General features: G+C 49.5%; 1 protein-coding gene and 5 non-coding genes across 6 annotated transcripts; 4 read left to right on the top strand and 2 right to left on the bottom strand.

The window, feature by feature from the left end:
• Nucleotides 1-1,529: 1,529 nt before the first annotated feature.
• MRPL58 (mitochondrial ribosomal protein L58) lies at nt 1,530-9,134 on the top strand. The gene is made up of 6 exons (XM_025999711.2): nt 1,530-2,085; nt 4,815-4,851; nt 7,615-7,674; nt 8,219-8,301; nt 8,390-8,559; nt 8,829-9,134. The coding sequence occupies exons 1-6, from the start codon at nt 1,900-1,902 to the stop codon at nt 8,911-8,913; spliced, it is 621 nt and encodes a 206-aa protein (XP_025855496.1). The 5' UTR covers nt 1,530-1,899; the 3' UTR covers nt 8,914-9,134.
• A 3,184-nt stretch (nt 9,135-12,318) lies between these two features.
• TRNAR-CCU (transfer RNA arginine (anticodon CCU)) lies at nt 12,319-12,391 on the top strand. The gene has a single exon. It is a non-coding gene; the product is annotated as a tRNA-Arg (tRNA).
• Nucleotides 12,392-12,627: 236 nt separating this feature from the next.
• On the bottom strand, nt 12,628-12,700 carry TRNAR-CCU (transfer RNA arginine (anticodon CCU)). The gene has a single exon. It is a non-coding gene; the product is annotated as a tRNA-Arg (tRNA).
• Nucleotides 12,701-13,000: 300 nt separating this feature from the next.
• Nucleotides 13,001-13,073, bottom strand: TRNAR-UCG (transfer RNA arginine (anticodon UCG)). Its single transcript has one exon. It is a non-coding gene; the product is annotated as a tRNA-Arg (tRNA).
• Nucleotides 13,074-13,271: 198 nt separating this feature from the next.
• TRNAR-UCG (transfer RNA arginine (anticodon UCG)) lies at nt 13,272-13,344 on the top strand. The gene has a single exon. It is a non-coding gene; the product is annotated as a tRNA-Arg (tRNA).
• A 278-nt stretch (nt 13,345-13,622) lies between these two features.
• On the top strand, nt 13,623-13,695 carry TRNAR-CCU (transfer RNA arginine (anticodon CCU)). The gene has a single exon. It is a non-coding gene; the product is annotated as a tRNA-Arg (tRNA).
• Nucleotides 13,696-18,158: the final 4,463 nt, after the last annotated feature.

The following is an 18,158-nucleotide window of genomic DNA, read 5'->3' as shown; positions in this document are numbered from 1 at the left end:
CCTCTGAGGTTTTGGGACTAAGATGCGGAGGGACCCAGGAGATTCCCCTTACAGCCTAGAGCCTGAAAGGCAAGTGAGTGTCAATCGCCATTCCCTTCCTAGTTTGCATATACAAAGCCAGGGCCTGGGAAGTAGTTTATTCCTCCCTAGGGGCATATTTTGCTAGGTAATTGTGCTTTCGCTAAAAATAAAACACTTGGGACAAATGGGTGGGTCAAAGGTTGAGCGGTTGAGCGTCTGCCTCTGGCTCAGGTCGTGATCCCGGGATCTGGAATCGAGTCTCACATTGGGCTCCTTGCATGGAGCCTGCTTCTCCCTCCACCTGGGTCTCTGCCTCTCTTTCTGTGTCTCTCATGAATAAATAAATAAATAAAATATTTTTAAAAATAAATAAAAATAAAACTTCATTACAAATAACTAGGATGATTAATCACAAATTGAGCTGTTTTCATTAACCACACTGCCTCTCAACAAAGTAACTTCGTCAACAACTCTTTACAAACACTGCTTGCTCTACTTTGAACATTTCTCAGAGTTAGAACTCCTCAGTTTTGAAGTTCATGTCTTAAGAACCCTGCACAAGGGCTCTGCATAGCCTGTCTTTGGCTGCCCGAATCTCCACTCACCTCCCCAGCATTCCTTTATCTCCTGGCTAGGAGAAACTGTCATCATGCCCACAAAGCTGTTTCTTCTGCGAAGGGGTGTGGATCCGCTTTTAAAAAACATTGCTTTCTCCACCTGCCTGCTTCTCCTCCCATCTGGTATTTGCCTTGTGGAGACTTCACACACCTGCTCAACCAGGATTTGCTTAGACTGCCTTGTGAATGAACCTGAAGTTACTAAAACAGCTCTAGCAGACTTCACCTTTCAAAAACACACTCCCAAAGAACTCACCTTTTTTTTAAAAAAAAAATATATTTTTAGGGACATCAGGGTGGCTCAGTGGTTGAACGCCTGCCCCTGGCTCAGGGCGTGATCCTGCAGTCTGGGGATTGAGTCCCGCATCAGGCTCCCTGCATGGAGCCTGCTTCTCCCTCTGCCTGGAAATCTTTAAATTAAAAAAATATATATATATATATAATATATTTATAAATATATATATTATATATATTATATATATATATTTTTTATATATTTATATATATTTTATATATATTATATATATATATTTTTTATTATGTGTTTATTTGACAGAGTGTGAGAAGGAATACAAGTAGGGGAGAGGGGGAGAGGGAGAAGCAGACTCCCTGCTGAGCAGGGAGCCCCAGGTGGGACCCAATCCCAGGGCCTGGGGATCATGACCTGAATGCAAGACAGACGTTCAACTGAGCTACCCAGACACCCCCAAATAGCTCATCTTACAAATATTTATTGAGTACGTATCATGTGCCAGGTTCTGGGTGCTGCAGACCCAGCAGCGAGCCAGTGCCCTCCTGGAGCTTGTTATATTCTGATTGGGGTCAGGCAATAAACTAAAAATAATAATAAGATTGAGTGACGTGAAAGGAAAAAAAGGAGATAAAGCAGCGCAGAGTCAGAGAAAAGGGGATGGAGCCGCACTAGGCCAGGCGGGCGGGCCTCGATGATGGAGAGCGGTCCTGGAGAAGGGCGCAGCCCCAGAAGAGGAGAGAAGTGGTGTTTCAGGGGGACACGGATTCCGGGGGTTCTTCTTGAGAGCTCTCTGCTGGACAACGTGTTTCCCTCCGCCGCGGCGGGCCTCCGCGCTCCCACCCTGCCTCCCGGAGGAGATGCCCGGGGCAGCGGCCCGGGGGCGCGGCTCGCCGCCTCTCTGCGACCCGGGCGGGAACTAACAGCCGCGCGGAACTCAAGTCCCGAGGGAAACAGGCTCGGCGGGACGCGGAAGGAAGCGCCCACCGGAAGTGGCCCGCAGACCCGAACATGGCGGCCGCCGCGTCCCTGCGCTGGGGCCTGAGACGAGCCGGGGCCTGGCTGCTCCCGTGGCCCGTGCGCTGCCCCCGGCGGGCTCTGCACAAGCAGACGGACGGCCCCGAGTTCCAGAGCATCTACAGCCTGGACAAGCTCTACCCGGAATCCCGGGGCTCGGACACCGCCTGGAGGCTCCCGGTGAGCGAGGAGGGCGGGGAGGAAGGAGAGGAAGGGGCGTTTCCCCGCCGCTGCCGGGGACGTCAGCTTGCCGGGGCCGCTTTGGCCGGGCGGGAGCAAACTGGAGCCGCGGGCAGGACGGGGCGGGCGGCGGGAGCGAGCGGGGCGGGGGCCGCGGGACGGGTCCTGCCCCCAGCCCCGCCCCCTGGAGGCCCGGGAGCACTCAGGGTTTCCAAGAGCATCACCCGCTTTTCCGCGTTCGTTCCCGGGCCTCCAAAGCGGACGCGAAATCCAGAGGCTGCCAAAAAGTTTGGAACCATTTGGGAAGTTACATGGTCCGTAGCTTCTAGGAACCCCAGCGCGCCTGAGGAAACTGGGCTTCTCTTCAAGACGCTTTTATTTCCAGCCCGCTGGGTACAGGCTCTTCGTCAGGCCCCGGGCAGGAGAGCGAGAGAGAGGACCTAGCCAGTTCTGGTCGCGTTTCCATCTGCAGGACTGAAAGACAGCATGCATTTATTCACTCACCCATTCAACAAACTTCAAATGAAAACATGTTTGTGTGCACTATGCTGGACATGGAGATAGGGAAGTGGGAAAAAAAAAAACACACAACCACAATCTGAGTGTTTGTGGAGCTGATCTTCTAATGGAGGGAGACAATAAATAAAATCAGAAATACAGAGTGTGTGAGATGGTCGTTAAGTACTTTGGAGAGAACAAAGCCTGGAAGGAACAAGTGCTAAAGAAGAGGGAAGGATTGTTGTTTTAAGTAGGATGGGAAGATGGCATTTGAGTAAGGACCTGGAAGAAGCAAGGCAGTGAGCCATGGGAATAGTGGGGAGATGAACATCCCTGCAGCCACCTCCAAGTGGTAGGTAGCATGCTCCACCTGTTCAAGGAACAGCAAGCAGGGAGGTGTGGCTGAGCAGGGGAGTCAGAGCAGGTGAAGCTGAAGAGGAGAGGGATGGGATGGGGCAAGGCTTGTTCACAGGGTTAAAAGGCCTTTAGCTTTACTCTGAATGCCATGGAATCTATGGAGGATTTGAGGCAAAGGAGTGGAAAGGTCCAGCTTAGTTTTACAAGGATCACTCTTGGGCTCAGTTGGTGGAGCGTGCAACTTGGGGTTGTGAGTTCAAGCCCCATGTTGGGTGTAGAGGGTACTTAAAATTAAAAAAGAAAAGTAAAGAAACAAGGATCACTTTCATAGAGCCTTACAGAGTGGACTGTAGAATGGCAAGAACAAGAAGGCCACTTACAAGATCGCAGTAACACAGCCAAGAGATGATAAGCAGAGAGGAGGCACTAGGACTCATAAGAATTGGTCAGGTGTTAGGTATATTCTGAAACAAAAGCCTGTAGGATTTGCTGATGTATTTTCTATAAGAAGTGAGAATAAGGGGGATCCCTGGGTGGCTCGGCGGTTTAGCGCATGCCTTTGACCCAGGGCATGATCCTGGAGTCCCAGGATCAAGTCCCACGTCGGGCTCCCTGCATGAAGCCTGCTTCTCCCTCTGCCTGTGTCTCTGCCTCTCTCTCTCTCTCTCTCTCTCTCTGTCTCTCATGAATAAATAAATCTTAAAAAAAAAAAAGTGAGAATAAGAGAAGAATTGAAGTCTGAGGTGGAAGAATTGAGTTGCCATTAGTGGAGATGAGAAAGTTGTTTGTTCTTTCTCATTCAACAAAAAGTTTATTGTGTACCTACTTGGTCAGGCACTGTTTGAAGCATTGCAGATAAAACAGAGGCCTTGCTTCCTGGAGGTGATGTTCTAATGGAAGGAGCAGACAGTAAAGAAATGAGGAAGACACATCGGGTAGCGAGGAGAAATAATGACAGACCAGGGTGCTGCCAGAGAGTTTGAACCAGGAAATTGGAAGTGATGAACATAGACGATATTTTCATCAACACAGATGCAGTGCTCTAGGGAAAGGAGTAGGATAGAGAAGAGAAAGGCTTCCAGGGGCATGTCAGTGTTTAAAAGTTGCAAAAGGCAAGCAAAAGAGCATGGGAAAGTCATAGGGAGGTAAGAAGGAAGCTGGTGAGGACAGTTCAGGAGGAAGAGGGAGAACAGGCCCTGAGGAAGCTGGAGCCTGGAGTCTTCCGTGCTGCAGAGAGTGCAGAGGGATGAGGATTTCACTCCCAAGTCATTCTAGGATGAAAAGGGATGAAGTGGGGGGATGGGGACGAGACAGGTGAGCATACCATGAGTTTGGGTGGCCAGAAGAGCCTCAGAGGGCTGTGGACATGGGGCTCACAGACATTACTACTCAGAAACACCACAGGAGAGACACGGAGGTGAGAAGTCCTGAAGTGAGTAGTTCCATTTGACACAAACCGTCTAGGCAGATGGCCTCTCACGTGAGCCCCTGTGGCCCAGGAAGGAACAAGGTGGCCCACCAGGTTTGTTGCTCTGGGTTAGTAGAGCGTGTTCCTTTTGGAGTCTGTCTGAGGCACATGTACTGTGGAGCCTGCCTTGCTTCCAAGAAGCCAGGCCCCTGATGGTTGGTGCCCGATGCTAGCTAGCTAAGGCTGGAGATGTCAGTTCCAGTTTCCCAGAAGAGTGTTTCAGAGGTGATACCTCTGGAGTCTGGGGAAACTTTTTCTGTCATCTTGATATGATTTTGCTGGGGACCTGAAAATATTTGTATTACATTTGCATTGTGGCTTTACGTCCTTTCTTTGATTGCCCTGGACCAGTTAGGAGTCACAGAGCAGGTGATGTTAATTTGACACTGTGTATGTTACATTGCAGGATGATGCAAAGCAAGCCAATAATGACATTCCACTAGGTAAGTAATTTTATTTTATAAAGAATCAGTCACTTCCCCCACTCCTCAACATTCCCTCCAGATCTTTCCAGCTTAACAAAAATAAACTGTCTTTTGGTGTGCAAAAGCAGAATCCTCTCAGTGCTGTTTAGAAGGCCAAAAAATGGTGGTACAGCCACTCTAGAGTGTTGTATAGTGTACGTGTGCAAGCTCTTGATGATCTTGTGGCATGGGCCAGTCTCTACAGTAGATGAGTGGATGGTTATTTGGAAGAAGTTAAGCTGCAGGGACGCCTGGGTGGCTCAGTGGTTGGGCGCCTGCCTTTGGCTCAGGTCATGATCCCCGGATCTGGGATCGAGTCCCGCATTGGGCTCCATGTGAGGAGCCTGCTTCTCCCTCTGCCTGTGTCTCTGCCTCTCTCTGTGTCTTTCATGAATAAATAAATAAAATCTTAAAAAAAAGAAATTGGATATGAGGACTGGCTTGAGAAATGGCAAAGAAAGGGCAGACTTGGTGGCTGGGGAACAGGAGGGTGGGACTTCTCCCTGTAAACTGTTTGCATAACTTTAGAATTGTGTGCAATACAAGGCAAGGCCTGACAGGCAGAGCCTGGGAAACAACAAGCCTTTTTTAGAATCAGAGAGTTTGTGACATCCACAGACAGTGAAAGGAGTAATAGCCATAGGTGCCGGCTCCTTGTGGCTCTTGTTCAGGGTGACACAGAAACAAAGAGGCTAGTTAACTGAGACACAAAGAAGAGGCCACTCTGTGGCCTAGGAGCTGGTGCCTTGCTGCAACTAGCAGTTTGGTCGCCATCAGCTATGCCTTGAGGAGTACATGTGGCTGGAGGTGGCAAGAAAGCCCGTCTCATCAGAACCAAAGGCAAAAAGATTGTCTCCTGACAGCCTCCAGGGAGATAGGTGGGAACCAGCCATGTTGCAGCTCCTCACCTGCCCCAGGTGCTCTTGTGTTGGGGGGCCTCACAGACCTTTTTGAAAGACAGACCCTGCCCTGGCAGCCTCTGTGGATACAGGCAAGGTTGCCGACACGGTGCTGGAACTGTCCCCCCTCAGTACCACGCATTCCTCACCTTTGCAGAGAAATGAATTGATTTGATTTTTCAAGAGGAAGGAGGTCTCTAGGGGCACCTCAGTCAGTTAAGTGTCCAGCTCTTGATCTCAGTTCAGGTCTCGAGCTCAGGGTTGTGAATTCAAGCCCCACATTGGGCTCTGTGCTACGCATGGAGCTTACATTAAAAAAAAGGAGTAGGGGATGCCTGGGTGGCTCAGTGGTTTAGCGCCTGCCTTTGGCCTGGGGCGTGGTCCTGGAGTCCCACATCCGGCTCCCTGCATGGAGCTTGCTTCTCCCTCTGCCTGTGTCTCTGCCTCTCTCTCTATTTCTCTGTGTCTCTCATGAATGAATAAATAGAATCTTTAAGAAAAAATATAGATGGGCGCCTGGGTGGCTCATCTGCCTTCAGCTCAGGTCATGATCCCAGGGTCCTGGGATGGAGCCCTCCATCGGGCTTCTTGCTCAGCTGGAAGTCTGCTTCTTCTTCTCCCCTCTGCCTCTCCTGCTGCTTGTGCTCTCTCTGTCTCTCAAATGAATAAATAAAATCTTTTTAAAAACGGAACAAAGTCTCAGAAGCAGTCCTGAGATGGGCCACCACTGCCCATCAAGGCCTGCTCTCCACTGCCTTGGGGCCAGTTCTTTGCCACCCATACCTCTTGCAGCTCCATCCAGTCTTCTGAAATCTTCCCACTACCATCTTCCCCACTTTCCTCAGACACTGTGAGTCTGCTTTCCACGAATTACAAAAACAGAAGGAAGGAACCTCATTTTACATTTTACAGACAAACAAACCTGAGGCCCAGAGAAGCAGAGGGACTTTGCCAAGATCATAGTGATAGAAGCAAGGTTCCCAGCTCCAGTTCAAGTACACTTTCATCCAGCAGATGTTTCTACACGCTGACGGGGCACTGGACCACACACTGAATATCTGTCCCCTTGCAGCTTACGGTCTGTGGGGATCCCACATCCACCACATTTTGAAATAAACAACAGTAAACTAAGTTTGTCCCTTAGTTTGAGCTTTTGAGTCTTTGCTTTAAAACAAACAAATGGTGGGGCACCTGGGTGGCTCAGTGGTTAAGCATCTGCCTTTGGCTCAGGTCAGGATCCCAGGGTCCTGGGATCGAGTCCCACATCAGGTTCCCCACAGGGAGCCTGCTTCTCCCTCTGCCTATGTGTCTGCCTCTCTCTGTCTCATGAATAAAAAAATCTTAAGAGGGGCAGCGCCGGTGGCGCAGCGGTTTAGCGCTGCCTGCAGCTCCAGGCGTGATCCTGGAGACCCGGGATCGAGTCCCACATCAGGCTCCCTGCATGGAGCCTGCTCCTCCCTCTGCCTGTGTCTCTGCCTCTCTCTAGCTGTGTCTCTATGAATAAATAAATAAAATCTTAAAAAAAAAAAAATCTTAAGGAAAAAAAAAGGCAAAAAGCTTGGGGCAGCTGGATCTAGTGAGATGGACTAGACCAGAAGCAGACAACCCAGGTCATGATTTTACAGCCTCTACTGTGATCCTGGGAAGGACACTTACTCTTGATTTTAGTTTTGACATCTGTGAATAATCTCTGACTTTACTGCTCTGAATGTTACATTAGTATATGTAAAAGCCATTGAAAGAGGGGTGTAATGGGGATAGTGATGTTGATAATAAATTAACAGTTTGTGCATTTTGCCATGGAATAATCTTTTTCTTTTTGGTGTGTGTTCTGTTTTTATAGATCGTTTGACGATATCTTATTGTCGGAGTAGCGGTCCTGGGGGCCAGAATGTTAACAAAGGTACAAGGCACCTTGTTTTCTTTCATTTTAAAACTTGGCTGGGAGATGTACTTGAGTTCTGTGCTTAATTCATATGGAATAAAGGGATTTTTTTTAGCAGAAGCTCAAATACCACCAGTTTATAATAATCCTCTTTATTCTTTTGAATGTGGTCTGATCCTTAGACTCTCAGCTGTGGGTTGCTAGGACCAGGGTTGGCTTGTGGGCCTAAACAAAGGGAAATCACAGTGTGAGTTGGCAGCCAGCTCAGAGAACAGGTTTCCTTCCTTCTCATGGAACCCATCCCCCCATTCTTTTCAGACCCACTAAACTGTAAGAGAAGCACTGAGCATTTAGTTCCTGGAAGTTACTTTTTGTCCAGAAGTGCCTCGCTATGTTTGCAGGCTCATTCCATCACTAACTTTGCATTCCCAAGTTGACACAGGACAGAAACGTCCTTGGCTGGATGTCTTGTCTCCCTGTTTCAGGATCATCACCAGCCACAGGGTGCAGAGCCTACTTGAGAGTCTCAGTGACCCATGCTCTCTCGTCCCTTTATTCACAGTGAATTCCAAGGCTGAAGTCAGGTTCCATTTGGCAACCGCCGAGTGGATCGCAGAGCCCGTGCGGCAGAAGATAGCCATCACGGTAACCACAGACTCCTTTTTCTGTAATCCCTCAGTTGCATTTAAATCTTTACTCTGTAGAACTCAGGTTTTGCTTTTGTTCTCTGCAGCATAGAAATAAGATCAACAAGTCAGGAGAATTGATACTCACCTCTGAATGCAGCCGCTACCAGTTCCGAAATCTGGCAGATTGTCTTCAGAAAATTCGAGACATGATTGCTAAGGCCAGCCAGACAGCTAAGGAGCCATCCAAAGAAGATGCTTTATTACATAGGCTCAGGTGCCAGAAAGTGCCCCAAGCTCCTCTCAGCTGATTCTTGGCCGGGGGGTTGAGGGGTCGCTGCACAGAGGAGACAAGAGGTAGGGGGAGGGCACGACTTCCCAGCAGAAGGTGGGGAAGCTCTGGGAGTGAGAGAGGCCTCCTACCCGAGTGGGGCCCCCACAGTGCTGATCTGCTGCTCTGCTTCCCACCCAGCTGCTAGCAACTGTCATCACTTTGAAAAGCATCGATGGGGCATCTGGGCCTAATTGCAGTCTTTTTGTTTTCAGGATAGAAAACATGAATCGGGAGAGGCTGAGAAAAAAGCGAATAAATTCTGCCATAAAAACAGGCAGGAGGGTGGACATGGACTGAAGTCCCCTCCAGAGTCACTCGGCCCTCTCTGGGGGTCCAGGCTGCAGCAGCCCAGAGCCTGACACCGGCAGGAGACCCTGAGAATGTTCATTTGGAAAGGGGGATGCAGGCCTGAGTTGCAAAGGTCTTCATAGGCAATCACGTGTTATCGAACCTTAATTATCCATTTCATGTATTAGCTGCAGTAAAACTCTGCAATAAATGCGATAGGCTTCACCTCATGCAGAATGCTTCAGAACAGAATTCCAACCTTTTCTGTCCATTGAAATCTGCCTCACAATTGTGGAGCGCACTGGTCAGCGGGGGGGAAACATCAATGAGCTGCGGTGTCTGCACTCAGGGAACATACCTGGGGTGGGAGGGCTGAGACAGGTTAGCAGACCTCTGAGGCTGAGGGGGCTTGAAAAGGGAATAGAATCTTAGTAGAGGTGGGGAGGGACATGCCAGTTGGAGGGAACAGCATGAATATGGGAAAAGAAAAGGCTGGGGTGGAGAACCCAAGGAAGCTATCTGAATGATGGATTCGAGCCAGGGGGTTGTGGGAGGTGAGTCTCGAAAGGGAGACAGAAGCTCTGTGGAGACTCAAATTCAAGTTCAAGAGTTTAGATTTTAAGAAATGTAGGTGACAGGGAGGGGCGCCTGGGTGGCTCAGTCAGTTAAGCATCCAACTCTTCGTTTTGGCTCAGATCAAGATCTCAGGGTCATGCACTCAGCAGTGAGTCTGCTGGTGCCTCCTCCTGCTTGAGCACACATGTGCATGCTCCTGTGCACGTTCTCTCTCTCTCTCCCTCTCCCTCAAATAAATAAAATCTTTTAAAAAAGAAATGTAGGTGAAGGGGAACTGCTGAGATTCTCAAGTGGGAAGGAGTACCACGTGTTAGGTACTGTCACATGCTGTGGGGTTTTAGAGGCAAGAAAAGAACGAGTTGGAACTGAAAATAGGTTTTTGCAATCCTCTGGGTATGGGAAGCACCCAGGCCAGCATAACTATAGCAGCTCACTCTGGTGTGTATTAATTTATTAGAATGTTCTCTATAATTTTGACCTAGTTCACTCGTTCAGCAGATACTCCGTTGTGATGCTCTAAATGCCAGACAATTAGCTGTAGTAGTATATACACTTGATGTGAGCAGGGCCCTCATCATTCATGTGAGTGTAAACAAAGGGTTAAAAACTTACTGATAAATGACTAGCAAGAGTCCCCTCAATAGACTCAGGGCCCAGGAGGGGATGAAGCTCCTATGCAAGACGGTGCAACGTTGATTTGTTTATTCGTTAACAAATAGTGAAAGCCAGGCACTGGTGAAGTCCCAGGGACTCAGCAATGAACAAAAGGAGTCCTTTCTGAGGCACCTGAGTGGCTCTGTCAGTTAAGCGTCTGCCTTCAGGTCATGATCCTGGGGTCCTGGGATCGAGCTGCGCATCGGGCTCCCTGCTCAGCAGAGAGTCTGTTTCTCCATCTCTCTCTGCTGTTCCCCCTGCTTGTGCTCTCTGGCTCGCTCTATCAAATAATTTTTTTTTTTTTTTTTAAAAAAAGCTCTTTCTTCCAGACAATTTGCATTCGGTCAGGTGATGATAAAAGCTGAGAAGAAAAATGGATTCCTGTTATGGTAACAACCTAAAACGTGGTAAATAATTTGTCTGAATAGGCTCTGGGAACCAGAGAAGCAACTAGTTCCAGCTTGAAGGTCAGAGAAAATAAACTTGCTTGAGATGGGGAGGAAGGAGGGGAGGGGCCAGTCATGCAAACAAGGTAAGAGCTTAAAATGTGACCCCTAGGACATTTAGACTACCTCTGCAGAGGCTGTCGGGAAGGTATCTGTGAATGGACAAGGAGAGTGAAGGGAGATGAGCATAGGCTGGCGGACTGACCCATGTAGAAGGCAGGGACCCATCCTTGGAACTGGGGCAGTGGCAACAAGAAAGGAGAGCCACTAGCAGGTGCAAAAGGGTGATGGAGACAGAAGATGGCCCCAGGTGGAGCATGGAGCAGGTGTGTGTCACACGGGTGATGCGTATGGAGACGGGAGGCACAAAGGGTGCAGCCTCGGGAGGATGCTGGGATGGAGGATGGGGGATGAGAATGGCTTCGCCTGTGAGGAGCTGACTCGTGCGGCCTGAGGAGGAAGGCTCTGAGGTGATGCCCAGGAGAGAGGGTGGAGGCCTGGGGCCGCGAGTGAGGGTGCGGTTGGAGGATGCAGGATGGAGCGCAGAAGCAGTGTTGGGGATGGTAAGAGCCATGGAGGATGAGCAGCGCAGAACCTGGGGACATGCTGGGTTAGATGGTGGCAGCAGGGGAACCAGGAAAAGCATCCCTGTGGGCTGACCCTGGAGCACAGTGCTGGACCCGAGGGGCCCCCAGAAAACACTGGTGACACGGGAAGGGACCTGGAAAGGCATTCGGGACACACTGGAGGGGATGAAAAGATAACAGGCTGGGGGACAGAGTAGAGCACAGGGATAGGATCCATCCTTCAAAAGGGCGGGGGGCTGGGCTGCCTGGCTGACTCCGGTAGAGCATGTGACTCTCGGGTCCTCAGTCTGAGCCCCACTTCGGCAGTGGAGCCTACTAATAAAACAATTGTTTTTTAAAAAGGCAGAGGACCGCAGAATGGACACAGGTGACTGCCCCAGCCAATGGCTCCGTGGGGTCCTAGTTGAAAGCAACGTAGAACTGCTTGCCGGTGAGGAAAGGATTTAGCGGGAGGAGGGGGGGGCTGAGCGGAGGCGGCACGAGGAGCCTCCTGGAGGGACTTTGGTTCAGGTAAAGGGGCGCAGGTCAAGGCAGGGCACTGGAGCCAGGTGGGCCCAACCCCCCCCCCCCCTCTTGCTGAGCTTAGGGGAGGAAGAGGTGAGTTTCTGCAGACTTTCCACCTGTCGGAGAGAGAAAAACAAACAAGAAGGTGTCCACACCCCCTGTGCCCTGGGTGCTTGGAGACGGGAGAGGCAGGTTCTGGACGCAGGCACGACGGGGACAAACAGCTGCCTCGGCCGAAGCTTCTGCGGGAAGGGCGGGGAGCTTGAGGGGACCCTAACCCTAAACGGGGGTGCCGTTTGCACATGAGCTCGCTCTTTCCTCGTGTTACGTTTTGTAAACTGTCCTGAAGGAACGGCCTATTGGGGCGAAGGATCGATGTGGCTCCACATAGATTTTAGATCTGATGCGTGTCTGTGACCGGAAAGATTTGTCCCTCCGGGTCCGTGCACTGCCTCGCGATGCTGAAGATCCTATGCTCCGGCTCCCCGCCTGCACTGGTGGCCCTCACGCTCCTGGAGCCCGTCGGTCCTGCACAGGGGACACCGCGGCTGGGGCTCCCGGGGCTCCCTGGGCTCCCTCCCCGCTGCTGACGCCCCGGCGCGGGCGGCCGAGACTAGAGGCCCGGAAGGCGCCACCTCGACCCGCAGGCCCCAGTGGCCTAATGGATAAGGCACTGGCCTCCTAAGCCAGGGATTGTGGGTTCGAGTCCCACCTGGGGTAAGGGCGTCTTTTTGGCGCCGAGCCCCGGCCGCGTTGAAGAGCCCGAAGATGACCGCTCACAACTTTTGCGGGTTCCGCAGGCCGAGACCTCGGAGGCCGGACTCGCCCCGGAGGCTTAAAGGAGCTGCGTGTCCCCAGGGACCGCGGGGACACCTGGGCTAGAGCGGGGAGAGCAGACCGTGCTGACCCCACGGCCCCCGGCACCAAAAGTTCCCGCGGGGAGAGGCCGCCCGCGCCACCCCAGGTGGGACTCGAACCCACAATCCCTGGCTTAGGAGGCCAGTGCCTTATCCATTAGGCCACTGGGGCGCGACAACACGCGGCGCCCACGTGGTCGGTGGTAACGCGCAGCCGCACGCGCGCGGCGCTCCCGCGGGGCTGGACCGCGCCCCCGGACCCGAGCGGCCGCCGGGGGCCGAGGCTCGGCGACGAAGCCGCGTCCCGCGGGGACCACGCGGTGCTGGCGGCGCGCAGGTGCACGGAGAGGAGCGCGCTTCCCGGAAGGCGAGTGCCGAGCGGCCTCGGGGACCCGGCAGGGGACGAGGAGGGAAGCAGACGAACCGCAGACGAGGCCGCCGAAGGGCAGGCGCCCCGCACCCAAAAGGAAGCCGACCACGAAGGGACTCGAACCCTCAATCTTCTGATCCGAAGTCAGACGCCTTATCCGTTAGGCCACGCGGCCGCGACGCCCAGGGGGCCGGCGTGCGCGGGCCAGGTGCAGCCCCCTCGGCGGTGGCGGCGCGGGCGGCGCGGGCGGGACCTCAGGCTGCGTCGTAGGCGCGGCGGGGCCGGAGCCCGGTGCGGCTCCCGCGGCAGCGTCAGTGCTAGTGCAGCCCCAGGTCACTAAATAGGTGTCCCGGCAGCAAAGCCTGCGTGAGGGGACCGCGTGGCCTAATGGATAAGGCGTCTGACTTCGGATCAGAAGATTGAGGGTTCGAGTCCCTTCGTGGTCGAAATGTTTTAATCCTGAAGAGAAAGACATAAAAAAAAATAATCTTGAAGAGAGACCAGCACAACCTCTACTGCGGCTGAATCCCCGGCTCTACCCTAGTTTTAGACACAGTCGGGCCTCCGTACCCCTTCCTGACCGCAGGCCCCCTCACCTGAGGCGGATTGTGACGGCTCCCGGCCAATCCAATTTTGCACCTGGGAGCTCCCGGACCTGACGTCATTACGCCGCCACTGGGCATCACAGTTTAAGAGACATGTGATCGGGCGCCGCTTGCGTGAAGCCCCAGTGGCCTAATGGATAAGGCACTGGCCTCCTAAGCCAGGGATTGTGGGTTCGAGTCCCATCTGGGGTGAGGCGGTCTGGTTGTGGGAGTGGCTTTTTCAAATTACCTGCAGTAAAGTAAAACTTAAATACCACACGGCGAAATCAAATCCTCTTTCTCATTTTCTTTTTCTTTTTTTTTTTTTTTTAAGCGTGTGGATGTCTCGGTTGTCGGTAATTTGCCTTTTCTTTTTGATCTAGCTCGACCGCACTTTGAAAGATAAACCCATGGGAGGGCAAACGCGGCCCCACGCGGTATGTACGCAAACACACCTCGTGAAAGTGCTCTGCAGGATGAGACCCACGCATGAGTGAGGCGCGCGTATTCGGTGTGAGTCCATCACTATCAAGTTAAAAGCGGTGCAGGTGGCAGCCCCCTGCCCCTCAAGCCCCGGAGGACAGGGGCAGGCGGAGCGGGGGTGCTGCCCCCCGCCGCCCTCGGCTCCCTGTGCGCTCGGTCCCATGCAAACGGCAGCCACCGCCCATGGCCCGGCTAGGACGAGGAGACCCCTAGGGCAGCACGGATGTGCACGCGCAGTGGACACCAGCCTCCGGTATCAGCCCAGGCCCGCAGGAGGAAGGTGGCACGGCAGTGTTTCCAAAGGGACTGCCAGAGAGAGGGATCTTGTTTACAATTTACACTTTCATATGTTTATAATCCTTTTGCAAAATGCTTAATTGAGAAAAATATATTATTTGGGGTAGTTTTTTTTTTTTTTTTTTTTTTTTTTTTGCCACTTTGGAGCACACAGCTCCAGGGGAGTTGTGTGGTTGGGCTTTCCAGGCTGACCGTCTCAAACGCGTGCCCCTCGGAGATTCTATGTTTACTCTGGGGGAGGATGAACTGTTCATCACTTTCCTAAGTCTTTATCCCCAAAAGTTTATAAACCACTGTCTGGGGCACCTGGGTGGCTCAGCAGTTGAGCGTCTGCCTTGGGCTCAGGGCGGAACCCCAGGGTCCCAGAATCGAGTTCCGCATCGGGCTCCCTGCATGGAGTCTGCTTCAACCTCTCTGCCTGTGTCTCTGCCTCTCTCTCTGTCTCTCATGAATAAATAAAATCTTAAAAAACAAAAACAAAAACAAAAACAGTGTCCTTGTACTTTTTGTAAAAGAAACAACCCAAACTAGAAGTACAGAATTCTCCTCTCCCTTCTCCAGCATCATCCAGAATTGTTCCTGCTCTCTCTACTCCAGACCAGACATCAAGTTTTATGGATGCTAAGGCCACGTCTGGCTCCCAAGTCCTGCCATGTGGCTGCAGCATCATGGCCCTGGCCTGTCCCACTGGAGCTTCTGCGGGTTTCCCGCTTCAGATATTCTAAAACCATCCGCTGGTTTAGTGAGCTCGGCAGGCAGGCGGTAAAACAAGCAAATTGATGAATAGGATGATTTCAAAATAAAGAGGGTGATGGGGAGCCACTGGCTGAGTACTCCGAGGAGGCCTCAGGGTAAACAGCAACAGCATCATTGGCAATCCTGTCACCTTCAGAGGACTTCCTTAATGTTCTGACCCATTCGCCAGCTACCTCAGAGGGTTGTTGTGGAGTAAATACAATGATTTTCACATCAAGGGAGTAGAACAATGCCTGGAACACAGTATGAGCCCATCATATTTGCTAAGACTAGTTTGCCCCATTATTCAAGGTTTATATGTGGTATTATCCCAGCTAGATGTGAATGCCTGAAGGCTCAAATTTCTTTTCTTTTCCATCAATTCATTATGAATGCTTATTAAGATTCTTCTGGATGAATAAAAAAAAAAAGATTCTTCTGGATCCTGAGCACAGTGCTAAACCCTGGGGAATATAAATATGACTAAGATATGCTGGCACTCAACAAAAAATCTTCCAGAACCCTCTAGATCTTTCTACTCCTTTAGGATTGATTGCATTACTTTTGTCTTCCAAGCATTCTGCATTTACTTGATTTCTCAATGAAATTCATGAGAACAAGGAGTTTCCAAGTGCCTGCATTTTTGTATTGTGTTGTGTTATTGTAATTTATACTTTGTCTATTGTTGGTTTTATGTAACATTTGTTCTGGGATCAGTTGATGTGTCCTTTTTTTTTTTTTTTTTTTGAAGCTTTCTTTATAAAGCCTAACATTATCAGTTCCTAGTATTCTGTTTATATGACACAGAATTTACTATATAACCTATTAAGTGAGCCTTTTTATTATAGTTTGCTATAGTCTCAGTTTTGCAAATGCCAAAAATGAGTTAAAATCTTTGCAACTGTTGTTTCTAGCATTTTTAAACTTTTTTGCTTTATGTATTTTGATGCTTTATATATTTTATTTTTTTCAGCACATCAAGGTTCCAATAATTTTTTCATGTTGGTTATTCCCTTTATTAAGAATTATATTTGACCCATTTCATGTTTTTGTCTTGAATTCTACTTTGCTAGATAGTGACTCTACATTGTTGCCCATCCTTTAAAAATGTGTTACAAAAATTTTCAAACATACACAAAAACAGAAAATAGTGAATGAACCAACCTAGATTTACCAGCAGGATTTTTTCACATTTGCTCCATTAATCCCTTTATCCTTTTTTTCTGACATTTTATTTTTTTTAAGATTTTATTTGACAGCGAGAGAGCACAAGCAGGTGAAGCAGTAGGAGAGGGAGAGGCAGACTCCTCGCTGAGTGGAGAGCCAGAGCAGGGGAGGATGGGGCTCATCCCAGGACTCTCGGATCATGACCTTGAGGTGAAGGCAGACACAACCGACTGAGCCAGCCACCCAGGTGCCCCTTCTGAAGTTCTTTTTTTTTTTTTTTTTTTGAAGTTTTTAAAGTAATCCCAGACATCGTATCATTTCACCCCAGAATACAATCACATACTTCAGTATTCATCTCTTAATTATCTTTTTACAGTTGATTGCTGCAAATCATAATCCAATTAAAGTCACACACAAGATTTGGATGTTGGGTCTTTTCAGCCTCTTTAGGTTATAAAGCTGCCCTGCTTTCCCCTCTTACCTTACCCTGCACCACTGACTTGTTAAAAAACAAAGGTCAAATGTCCCATATTTTGAATTTATCTTTACTTCATAGTGTCATTTAACTTGTTCTTCTATCCCAGGTATTTCCTCTAAACTGGAAGTTAGTTTCAATGCATCAAAGTCAGGTTCAACTTTCTGACAAAAACAAAAACAAAAAACAAAAAACAAAAAACAAAAAACACAAAACACAAAAACAAAAACAAAAACACCTTCCAAACAGTGCTGTGTTTAATTTAGTGTATCAGAAAGTACAGGAGATAGGCTTGGCATCAGGAACGGATAGCCTGCTCACGGTCAAGTTCCTCAACCTTTCATGTAATGGTTTCACCCAGTGAGGAGCTTGGCCTAAAAAAAACTATTTCATTAGGAATTACAAAATAGTGACTTTTCTGATGTTACTTTTTTCCACATTTATTGGCTTGAATACTTTGTGAAGAACTTTAATTATGTCTATTAGTTGAAATAGTTTATTTTTTAAATATTTTGCAAGAGCAAATAAATAATAAATAGATTTTGAGAGAGCAAGTAAGCACACAAGCAGGAGTGGCCGGCAGAGGGAGAGGGAGAAGCAGGATCCCCACTGAGGAAGGAGCCCAATGCGGGGCAGAACTCTGGGATCATGACCTCAGCCGAAGGCAGGTGCTTAACCAACTGAGCCACCCAGGTGCCTGAAATAGTTTTTTTTTTTTCTTAAGATTTTTATTTATTTATTCATGAAAGACAGAGAGAGAGAGAGAGAGAGAGAGAGAGAGAAGAGAGAGAGAGGCAGAGAGAAGCAGGCTCCATGCAGGGAGCCTGATGTGGGACTCAATCACAGGACCCCGGGATCACGCCCTGGGCTGAAGGTAGGCACTCAACTGCTGAGCCACCCAGGCATCCCAATACGGTAGTTCAAAAAGGCAGGATAAATGCATATTTTTTTTCCTTCAGTGCATTTTTTGAATGAATTGGAACCCTTGATACCTTTTTTTTTTAAGGATAGACAGCTTGTGATTGGATTTTGGGTTCACTCAATGCTTTCTAATAGGGGGTCTTTACTAATTCATAATTATCTTAAGTATGTTTGGTTCTGTATTTACGCTACTTTGCTGATTTCTATCTTTAACTCTTGGTATATAGGATGCATTTTTCTCTAGTAATTTTAAAAGCATAGTCCCATTTTACTAGTGATTTTTAATATTTTAAGTTAGCTCTACACCCAACATGGGGCTTGAACTCACAACCCTGAGATCAAGAGTCACACACTCCACTAATGGAGCCAGGCAGGCATCCCACTAGTAATTATTTTCAACATAAAATCAATGCATGCTCAATGCAAAAATTTCAAAGCACTCAGGAGACTATGCAATTTAAAAGTGTCCCAATTCTACCCAAATGTCCTGGATAGACAGCATTTTCAGTTGTTCACTGGTATCTCTTCCATTAAGTCTTCCAAAGGGTCTCCCTCCAATGCTAGGGACTCTTGTTATCAAACTTCCCAGGGACGGCTG

The sequence above is a fragment of the Vulpes vulpes genome, chromosome 2 (assembly GCF_048418805.1).
Source record: "Vulpes vulpes isolate BD-2025 chromosome 2, VulVul3, whole genome shotgun sequence".
In the NCBI taxonomy this organism is placed as follows: Eukaryota; Metazoa; Chordata; class Mammalia; order Carnivora; family Canidae; genus Vulpes; species Vulpes vulpes.
The sequence above is the reverse complement of the archived record's forward strand: the minus strand, read 5'-3'. Positions and strand labels throughout refer to the sequence as shown.